The 11,170-nt window shown below is 35.1% G+C and overlaps 1 protein-coding gene across 2 annotated transcripts; it reads right to left on the bottom strand.

The window, feature by feature from the left end:
• Positions 1 to 4,441: 4,441 nt before the first annotated feature.
• On the bottom strand, positions 4,442 to 10,987 carry LOC130710266 (ATPase 11, plasma membrane-type). Of its 2 annotated transcripts, XM_057559467.1 has the most exons (22): positions 10,814 to 10,973; positions 10,545 to 10,646; positions 10,319 to 10,438; positions 10,124 to 10,222; positions 9,887 to 10,024; positions 9,600 to 9,734; positions 9,306 to 9,485; positions 9,002 to 9,208; positions 8,809 to 8,928; positions 8,606 to 8,725; positions 8,326 to 8,448; positions 8,129 to 8,233; positions 7,896 to 8,040; positions 7,158 to 7,322; positions 6,786 to 7,024; positions 6,550 to 6,582; positions 6,347 to 6,428; positions 6,079 to 6,239; positions 5,658 to 5,843; positions 5,391 to 5,573; positions 5,129 to 5,304; positions 4,442 to 4,716 (listed from the first exon to the last, which is right to left on the bottom strand). In XM_057559467.1, exons 2-22 carry the CDS (start codon positions 10,599 to 10,601, stop codon positions 4,620 to 4,622), a joined length of 2,871 nt encoding a protein of 956 aa, XP_057415450.1. In that variant the 5' UTR covers positions 10,602 to 10,646; positions 10,814 to 10,973; the 3' UTR covers positions 4,442 to 4,619. The 2 variants fall into 2 exon arrangements, with proteins under 2 accessions (XP_057415450.1, XP_057415451.1); XM_057559468.1 differs by lacking the exons at positions 4,442 to 4,716; positions 5,129 to 5,304; positions 5,391 to 5,573 and having other exon boundaries at positions 5,679 to 5,843; positions 6,051 to 6,239; positions 10,814 to 10,987.
• Between the last annotated feature and the right edge of the window lie 183 nt (positions 10,988 to 11,170).

Here is an 11,170-nt window from a genome sequence, read left to right as displayed (position 1 = left end):
TGTTTCTTTGCTTTGTTTTGCTTACGAGTATTTTTTTCCAGGTGCAAATTCATTTAGGAAATTGTAGCAATTCCTCTAAATAGATAATCTTTTCAGGATTTAAACTTGAATCATCACTCTTCTGATAATTTAGTTTGTCTATCACTAAACAAACATCGTATTGGTACTTACAAGTACTTTAATGTATCTACACAGACATATGTATATAGTAAGTTCCACCTAGTACATTACATTCATACATATGTGTCTTTTATCTCATTTTCACTCTCTTTATCTATCCCTCTCTCTTCTTTCTCTATCACATCAACTATTAGATCTCTCATTTCTTTCTTTTCTATCTTGGTGTAAGGGTAGTTCAAGAACAAACACTTTTTAGTCGTAAGTTCTGACTTCTTTGAGTTTATTAAATAAAACATACCAAGTGTACCCTTGGGTGATATACATTTTTTTATTCATCGGAAAAAATTACAAAGCACAGAAGAACTAAGAAACAAAAAATGAGTCCCTCAGCAAGAGGGTCTTTAACTCAACATCTAGGACATCATACACACAAATCCCTAATTCTCTCTCCCTAAGCCCCAATTTAGCTAGAGAATTAGCCACTTTCTTAACGTCTTTGGAGACATGTTGGAAGACAACCTCCTAATCTTGTTGCACTAAGATTCTCGCTTCAGCCAGATACACTACACAAGAGTGGAAATTGAGAGGACCGCTGCGGTTGAGGTCATTCATTACTTCCAAGCAATCTAGCTCACAAATATAAGTTTTCGAGCACCAACACGCCAAGACAACATAAGACCCCAAATCACGGCCAAAAGCTCAACTAAATAAACATCACATGTATCTTCGAAGCTAGTGAACCTAAGAACCTAAGCACCATTGTGATCCCAAATCAAATCCCCACAACCCATTGTCGAATCTGATACTAATTTAAAAATTATTATCATTTTAAATATTTGATTTATTTCAAATTGTTTACCATTAAAAAATAAAATTATTTTTTAATTTGTTTTCAGTTTGTATATGTTTACTAGATTACATAGGATAATATAAATAAATTATTTAATAAAAAACTTATATTTATATAAATCCAAATATATTTAAATTGAGTGCAGCTTTTATAGAAGAGATGAGTCTGATATAAAAATATTATAGACAGACTTTAGTGCTTTTAAAATATAAAAATGGTAGTGGTGAAATTTATTAAAATATAAAGATAAAAATGAGAATAAATTCAATAAGAGCTTATTAAAAATGCTACAAGCTAATAAAATAACTCCATTTATCAAATACTTTAAAAAAGTTTGTAAACCAGTAAATAAATTTTTTTTTGAAAATGTAGTTAAATAAGCTTTAAATTGGTTAAATGAGTTTTGAGTTATCTGAAAAGTCTTTGTCAAACATAGCTGCAATATAACCTTTGGAGTTTGGACAGATAAAAATGTTAAAGAAATACCAAAATATAATTACTGAAATCAATATTGAATATATTGATAATTTAAATAATTATATTATTCAATAAACAAATTCGTTCACCCAAAATTCAGTAAACGTTTTCCGATGTATAAAAAAAATTTCGTAAACAAATCCATTCGTTCGACCATGTTTGATTATCAATTGTTATTGGAAGCAAAGACACCTTATACCAACGAAACAATCATGCGTGATCTGGGGCGTGTTAATCCACGATTTGGTGACACATATGTTATCTAAATTCTAAACACACACATTGACGAACATAGCATTTCACTATCAAAAACATCTTTTGGAGGTTTGTTCTGACATTGAAAACTTGTACTATTTTTCCTTACTAGGTTTTCCTAAGGGAGTTTTTCCTAGTAAGGTTTTAATGAGGCATTTTTTCCTTGTCTTCCTCCTTTGGTGTTTTTGGGGTGGGTTCTCTTTTGATCTTTTGTAGTTTTGTAAGATCTACTTTTATTATTTTGCTACTTGTATTGGGTTGAAGTACCCCTTATACTTCTCTTCAATATAATATCCTCTCATTGCCTATAAAAAAAAATCAAAAACATCTTTTAGCATTTGGCGCAATAAAATATTTCAATGATCACAGATGTAGTCAAAGGTGCTCATTACCAGGTCAAAAGTTTTCTAGAAGAAAAAAAAACATAGATTGACTACTTGACCACCCTTCTATGTAAGGGATTAAGGATAAAATCACCTTAAACACCTCAAATTCACACTCATATAAGAATTGTAATAGAAGAAGAAATAAGTAAATATCATATGTCATGTAATGTAATTAAAAAAAGTAAACCAAAAGAATTATATGAAAGTTTATGAAAATGTCAAGGAAGGAAAAGTTAATAAACAAATTAAAATTGATTTTGAAAACTCAAATTTCAACAAATTAGTAGGTCAGAAATGCAATTTTCCTTGTATCCAAATAGTCTAAAGTGTGTATTTGGCTTCATGTTTGAAATTCACATTAAACCTCAAAATCACATAAATGCACAAGTTAAGTTTCCTAACGTGTTTTGTCAATAGATAGAGGCATTCAAATTGTAAATTATACGCAAGATGAATTTTATCTACTATCCAAAAAATATATGTCATCTCTTATTTACTCTTACAAGGTTACAAAGTACATGTTTTCGGAATTATTTTTGTATGATTTTAATGTTCTAAAATTAATATAATAAAAAAATGATTACTCAGGGAATTTTATATTAAAAATAATTTGGTATGAGGAGAAAGATTCAAGAAATTAAATGATAGTTAAACGGACACAAATGACTTTGAGGAGAAGAGAAGAAACGACAAAAGAGACATTGTGCTTCTATGACTCATTGAACTCACCCACTGGTTTGTACAAATGACAAGAAATGATTATTGTTTGATCACTAGCTTGGTCAATCGTGATTGCAAAGTGGCTATCATATCATTCATATTTTTGCTGATAAAGTAATGATTGGATCTGAAAGGCATACAGAATGGAAGGATGGTTATCCCATAATCATCAACTTTTCAACACCAATAATTTGTACATAATAGACAAAGTTGCAAGTATTGATGTTAAGGGTCAAAAGTTCTCTACAAGAAATTGAAACATGGGTTCTTCCAATCCATGACGGCTTTTTACAATGTTTTTCTTTTCGGTATATTTCTTACTATGTGTATTATTATGAGTTTCTTTAAAACAAATAGTTGGTAGGGCTACTTAAATACTAAAAAATTGAAGTAAATAAATAAGATCGTTCACAAGCCTGTTCAATAGAAGATACCGAGAATGAGCAGGAAAAATATGATACTTCGTTTTGGACAAGAAAATATGATACCTAAAGTAAATGATAATAGCCAAGAAATTTGGACATCTTATATATAGTTGTTAGGAGTGAACGATTTTTTGATTTCCTTATGTATACAACAACTGACAATCATGAGATTAGTCATCTTAAGACTCGGATATCAATTAAGTGGGTAGAATTCTCCCAACAAGTTATTCTTCATACACGCAACACATGGATCGAACCCTGCACTAGATGGGTTTGATTTGGCTCATTCAATGCTTTGTTTTATGATCGAACAATCATCTAATTGGCAAAAGTGACAGGTGTTTATATATTCAGGAAATTGTAGTTGTCTCTCCTAACAAATGACTTTCCTGATAATTGAACATGTGTTCAAACCCTTAATATCCAGTTTGCTTACCATATGATCAATCCCTTACTCTATATATATATATATATATATATATATATATATATATATATACACACTCCCTCTGTCATTTATTTTTTCCATTTTTACATTTTAAAAATGTAAAATAAAAAAAAATCTCAATTAAAACTACTTTTAAGATTTTATGATGGAGTAGTGTTATGGGCCGAGATGTAAGAACATGGCCAAAAACTATCAGACCATTGCCCGAGACAACCAAGGCCCAACTTTGTCATGTAACACTGTCGTTTAGTTATGCCACATTGGCAAATGGCAAGCAATTAACTCCTAGCAAGCCAAACATGCGTAGATGACCAGGTATATAACTATAAGATTTTGCACTCAAGGCAAGCTAAATGATACTATTCATTTGCTTCTTATTGTTTTTCCTTAGCTAAGAGATTTTCTCTAATCTTGATCTCGCTTGAGTGTCAAAATACCTTTTACAGGTAGGTACATCGACGATTGTGCTGTCATCGCACCATCACAATCCAACCGAGTACGTTCAACCAACTCGGAGATTGTATAATTTATAGATCTCAGGAAGATCAAGTAGTGAATGTTTAGTGCTCCCCTAATACTGAAATTTTGTTCCACTGGTTCTTTGGAACACATGTTTTCACGGTTTAGCCATATCTCCTAATCCTATACATATATGTTGAAGTTGGAAAACTTTAATCCAAGTTCCAAGATTAGCACACAAAATGCATGCCTCTTTCGTGCTGGGCATCATGATTTAGTGGAGAACACCAGACAGGTAAAGTGACAACAAGAAATAAGATGCATAGATGACCTTATAATAGCACTCCTTTAAGTGCTCAAAACAGAGTGCAGAGTAAAAGGCTATTAAAGTTAAGAGTGTAATCCTTACATTTATATTTCTCTCAGCAACATTAGAATGTAACCCTTTACAGTTTACAGTATTATAACTATCCAAATCTTCAGACTGTGTATGCTTGCTGAATTGTGTCTATGTCGAGCCCCTTCAACCTCACAACTGATTCTACATGACCTTTCAGTGTATGAAGTTCTCTCAACCTGCACAATGATTAGGAAATAAATAAATGAAGAACTATGTTCATGCGGACCGACTTAATTTAAATATGGAATACATGTAACCCTCATGAAAGACATAAACATGTGATATGTCTAATCTCATTCCCTAGGAGAATTAATAGTGATGGTGAATGGTGAGGATAGTGGCGGTGGTGGTGGTGGTGGTGGTATAAGTAATAAAATATATATGACAATGCATCGATCCAGCTTATTTATTTTGCAACTTAGATCCAACTTGTATGGAATGTATAAATTCCAGACTTATACTACAAATGTTTTGTAATATAAATATGCATACCCTTGTGTTCATGAGTGCAATATTTTGATGTTTATCCCCAACTTAATTCGTAAACAAATAAAAACAATTAATTGGGAGCATCTAGGTTCTAGATACCTTGCAATTTCAGCTCTCCTTTTAGCTTCTTCTGCCATTTGATTGAGTTCATTGACATGAGTACGCTCAGTGAACTTGGAGTCAGGAGGTTGTAGTCCATGCAATGTTCTTTGTGCATGTGCCCATTGAAGCTCCCTTTGTTCTTTCCCAAAGTCCTTTTGTCTTGTGAAAGCAATCTATAAGACAACAAAATCCATGAGAAGAAAGAAAAAATTAAAACCAACCTTGGATTAACTAACTCAAGAAAACAAACTCTACTCACCCTTTGCTCAATAACAAGATCCCAAGCTCTTCCACTCAAAGCATAGCGGGTTAAAAACTTGATGAAATCAAGGGGGATGTAGAAGATTATGTTATATAACCATATTACACCAGCCCAACCCCAACCTATTCCTTCAATTGCAGCAAAACTCCAGCTTGCATACACCGCAATCAAAGTGGCAATCTACATGCAACAAATCCATCACCAAACTTGACAGGATGAAAAATAATTATTAGTTACAACAGTGTAAACGGTCATGTGACTTACCAGTTGAGCAACAATAAAAGCAGCCACCAGCAAGAAACCAGGACGCTCCACATATGACCAGCCTCGAGACCGAGTTACAAATATAAGAGCCTGACTAATGGTGCTCACTTGGAGATAGATTGCAGAGGCCAGTTTTCGGAAATCATCATGAGCTGTTTTTTCAAGAGACGAGACCCCAAACACTCGCTGAAAACAATATTAGACAAGATAAATCAGTGGACATCCCAAAACAAACAAAAGCCAAGTGAAGAATCCATGAAGGCATACATAGACATTGACATATAATTAGGAACATTAGATCATTAAAGTAATGAGTCCTAGGCACAGCTGCAATAAGGGACAAAGCAACATGCATGGATGCCAGAATACATTCAGATATATGACCGAAAGTACTTTGGGATTGAAGCTGAAGAAGACACACCGGGAAGAAATCTGTTTTGTATGCAGCCCAAAAGAATATGACTGTCATCATTGCCAAGTAACTACCAAGCACAACACCGGTAGTAAATATCTCTGATAGCTTCCAGCTATCTGGAAGAGGTGATGGTTTTACCCTATCTTTTGAGATTGTCATAATAGTACCTACAATGTAATAAAATATTAATCACCAACAAAGCTCAAGATCACATGGAAGTATGCTGCAGGAGACAAGCAGAAAGGAACAATGACAAAGAAAAGAAATAACAAACCATCATTTAGGATGGCAATAATCAGCACCATAAAAGGTGGAAAGTCAAACTTCCATATGAGAGCCAGCAACATGAAACCAAGCTGTAAGCATGCCAAACATGTCGAGCACGGTCAAAAAAATTAGATCCATCTCGTAATTACATTATCAATAATGCCGTGTCAGATAGAAAACAGATCTAGAGTTGAAAAATGATTCACTTACCACAATACGAATTGTAATTGAGACTGCATAAATCTGCATGAAAAAAGAAAGATGTTAGTGACAAGACAGTATAATAAGCACTTGTACTAAAGTAACTCACATGCAGATGGCCTGGATAAATAAATATTCCCCAAAATTAGTGTAAGCATAATGGAGTACCATAATTACAGAAGTAATGATGAAATAGATGATTTGGAGAAAAAAAATGTTGAGAAGATATTAATTCAATTGCTTACCGTATAATTTTTCATTCTCTGGAAGATAGCACGGCTGGTCAAAACAGCACTTATAATAACACTAAGGCCAGGTTCTGTTAAAACAATATCAGATGCACTACGAGCTGCATCAGTAGCGTCAGCAACAGCTATACCAATGTCTGCCTTCTTGAGGGCAGGAGCATCATTCACTCCATCACCAGTCATCCCACAAATATGTTTCCTAGCTTGCAAGCGTTTCACAATCTCATACTTGTGCTCTGGAAAAATATATTAACCAACTAACATAAGCAAAGAATCATATAATCTGAATCACTACACATTCATCTTCCATCTCATACATGTCAAACAATGAGAGAAACAATAATTTGCAATGAAAACATAGAAGTGTACCAGGAAATACGCCAGCAAACCCATCCGCTTTTTCTATTAATTCATCAACGGGTAAGGCAGCAATGGATTCATCCTTATTCTGCCCAAGTAAAGCAGATGAAGGATACATATTGGTGCCCATTCCCAATCGACGGCCTGTTTCCTTTCCTATAGCTAGCTGATCCCCTGACGAGAAAAAGTTGTATAAATGAAAATTAGAAGGAGGACATTTGAAAATTAGGGTTATGTTGAAAACACACCCTTCAATCTAAATGCACAAGAAAAGTTAATTTTCAATTATAACATGGATCTCATAAACCCCTTCAGTACATTATAACAATGAGACTCAGGTTGAGAAGTAGTTGCACTTAATTCAACCCATCTGAAGCAATATCCTTAATCTACCAGCACGTATTTGTAACTTTAAGTTCATCAACGAAAAAGTCGAAATGATATGACTTATGATACTGGACCAGGATGGGAATATACACCTCTGGATGACTGAAGAACCAAAAGAGATGCTGGTATAATGAGTAAGACAAGTTCACTCGGGCAGAAGCATTTGCAGAATAACAGAATTACATGAAAAATAACTTGGATGTCACAGGATAACTGACTCGCAGGATTCAGATTTCATCAGTAGCTTCCATAAAAGATCACTCCCAATCCTCACAGGAGAAAGTAACTATAAAGAGCAGTGATTTTATCACCATAATATAAGCAAGACATTATTCTCAATCCTCACTGTATGTAATATACCTGTAATCATTTTGACATTTACTCCAAGGTTTAGTGCCCTCCTTATTGTTTCTGCACTATCATGCCTAGGTGGGTCAAAGAGAGGCAAAAGGCCAATGAATTGCCATGGGCCTCCTGCACTTTCTTTCCTTCCATCTGGAACTTCCTGTATAAAATGGAGAAACCTACATAACCATTTGTAGTTTAAAATACAATCTACAAATGCATCAATTGATTAAGAATAAATCAATTACTTGGTACGATACAGCAAGAGATCGTAAACCACGCTCTGCAAACTTATCTATCACGGCATGAACTCGACGTTCAATGTCTGCCTTGTTGTGTGCAAGATTTAGGATCTAACAATCATGGTACACATCATGAAGTCAATATGTGAGACCAAATATTAAGTTAACAACAAAAATAACATGTAGACAAGTTAATATAGTACCTGCTCTGGTGCACCTTTGCTTACTCTATGCATTTTACCATCTTGATCAGTATAAGTCAATGCTGTCCGCTTATCAGTAGGATTGAAAGGAAGAAAATGTAGTTCTTGTATTCCAGCACGTGCCTTCAGTAGCAGCAAGTTAAACAAAGAAAAAAGCTACATCAACTTGACTTCAGAAAAACTTCTGTGAAGGTGCAGACTAATAGATCATAGTTGCAGGCTTGCAGCTAATAAATATGCTCAAAGAATAATGACAGTGAATAATAGATCAATGACAAACCTCCTTTGGATCAGCCAGCATCCCAACTATTGCTGTATCTATTGCATCTTGATTCTCAAGTCTAGAAGCTCGAGCCGCCATCAAGACAACAGTATCAGGATCCACTCCTTTTGCAAAAACCTTATTGGTTAAAATAAATAATTAGAATAAGTACATGGGAAAAGACAAAGATAACCGGCAAACAATTCCATTCACCATCCAACCTCAACAAGATTTTTGTCAACAGTAAGCTTATTTAGTGTTAGAGTCCCAGTCTTATCACTGCAAAGCACATCCATGCCTGCCATTTCTTCAATGGCTGTCATCCTTTTTGTGATAGCCCCCTGCAGAAATATAACCATTAGTTGCTACCTGCATATGTCCAACCAAAATGCTCAATTGAAAAACCTAACTGACCTGCTGAGATAACCTGTGAGAACCAATGGCCATGGTCACTGACAAAACTGTGGGCATGGCAATTGGAATTCCTCCAATGAGAAGTACAAGGAGGTTATCAATACCAGGACGATAACGCCGATGTTGGATGGGATACATAACAACAATCTCAATAACCATCCCCACAGCAATTGAGCATATGCAGAAGTTCCCAATGGCAGTCAAGACCTAAATTTGACAGCAGGAAATAGAAAAATTGAAATCTGAACGAAGACCACTGAATAGACTGTTAGAAGAAAAAGAAAATTGCATTCCCTGATGTTACCTTTTGAAAGTGACCAACTTGATTTGTAGTATCTACAAGGTGAGCAGCTTTCCCAAAGAAGGTGTGAACACCAGTAGCAATGACCACACCTTCAATCTCTCCTTGTTTGCAGGTAGAACCAGAATATACACCATCACCAGGGCCCTTTGTCACTGGCAGAGACTCACCTGTGAGTGAAGACTGAAAAGTACAAAGCAAAAAGGAGGGTAAATAAACTATTATTACACATTTGATGGATTAAAACAGCAGAAATTATATGACAGATCATGGATATCATTTAAAAAAAAAACTCACCTGGTCAATTTTTAAAGGATCTCCTTCAAGAAGACGAGCATCTGCAGGTACAATATCCCCAAGTTTGATGCTGATTATGTCACCTGGAACCAGGATGGCGGCATCTTGCTCATTCCATCTACCATCTCGAAGAACCTTTACAAACACACATGAGAAATAAAACTATAAGTTTTTTTCAAAAAAAAACTTCCACAGATGCAATGATTTAACTGCAACAATCAATAATTTAATATGAAATGCACAAAGCTAAATTATTGAGATGAGACAAGATAAACTGATTTTGACACCTTTGCTTTTGGAGCGAGACGTGCCATGAGAGCTGCAGCTGCATTACCAGCATTGTTCTCCTCTATGAAACTGATAGTTGAATTAATGACAAGCAAGGTGATGATACCCACAAAATCTTGCCAATCAGGAGCCTTCCCCTGCATAGATATTTCAAAAACAAGTTCATATAATAATCAACCTAAAAATACACCAAACTCCATTGCCAATAAGAATTCCAAAAAGCTGAGAAAACTCACCCCTCCATTGGCAAGGGCAATAGCCATTATAGCAGCTGCCTCCATAACCCAAGACAGAGGATTCCACATAAATCCCAAAAACTTCAGAAACTTGCTCTCCTGGACAATACCCAGAAGATAATTCACCATCAAAATTCAATTTTTTAAGTGGGATTCAATTCAACCAATTAGATAAAAAAAATTAAAAAAAAGTACTCTCTTCTCTTCAAGCTTGTTGTGGCCAAAAATGGCCAGCCTCTCCTCAGCAGCATCACTGGTGAGACCTTCTCTGCTACATCTCAGATTCTCAAACACCTCTTCAATGGGTATATTCTCCTGCATTCACAAACCTCAGAAAAATACAAAAAAAAAAAAAACCAAAGAAGACAACAAACAACAAACAACAACAACAGAGGAATGGAGCAATTCAGATCTATGTTACCAAATCCACAGCTTCCTTCAACACAGCCTCCAACACTTCAGGCTTCTCCTCCCCCATGTTCTTCCTCTCTCTCTCACTCTAAGCCAGCTGAACTTTCTCTCACTACAAAAAACAAAACCGTTCAGAAATTAGGAGTTGGCGTGCGTGTGTGGAGTGCACCAACCTTAAGACGAAGAGGTGGCAGCAAAAGATTACAACTTTACTAGTAAACTATAGAAAAGATGCAAACTTGTAAAGCATGTAAGGTTAAGGGTAGGAGGAGCAGTAACCTAATTGTGACCACCCCAAAAGATGATAGAATTGAGGATCAAAAATTCAAAACCAACCACTCTTCTTCATAACCCAGAAAAGAAAACCACAAACAGAAGAAAAACCAACCCTATGGACTATGCCATGTGCAACTTAAATAGCCATGTTGGTGCTATACACATACATACAAATGACACAGGGAGCCACTACCTCAGAGTAACAGTCACACCTTTTCATTAACTTTTCTTGGCCTTTTTCTTTTCCTTTCCTTTTATTTCTTTCTTTTTTGAGTCATTTTGCAATGTGCAAGTAGGACAGAAAAAAAAAGACACAATTAATATTGAATTTGAATAGTGTTAGCAACACTGGTTTTATCA

This window comes from Lotus japonicus, chromosome 4, assembly GCF_012489685.1.
Source record: "Lotus japonicus ecotype B-129 chromosome 4, LjGifu_v1.2".
NCBI lineage: Eukaryota > Viridiplantae > Streptophyta > Magnoliopsida > Fabales > Fabaceae > Lotus > Lotus japonicus.
Note: the sequence above shows the minus strand (reverse complement) of the source record. Positions and strands in the feature narration are given on the sequence as shown.

Bases quoted from the DNA above. Each gene is read 5' to 3' on its own strand.
- LOC130710266 (XM_057559467.1), bottom strand. From the start codon at position 10,601: ATGGGGGAGGAGAAGCCTGAAGTGTTGGAGGCTGTGTTGAAGGAAGCT. The intron at 7,323-7,895 runs GTATATTACATA...TTTTCTCGTCAG, and splicing joins AAATGTCAAAATGATTACAG to GGGATCAGCTAGCTATAGGA. The intron at 4,717-5,128 runs GTATCTAGAACC...ATCATTGTGCAG, and splicing joins AGGAGAGCTGAAATTGCAAG to GTTGAGAGAACTTCATACAC.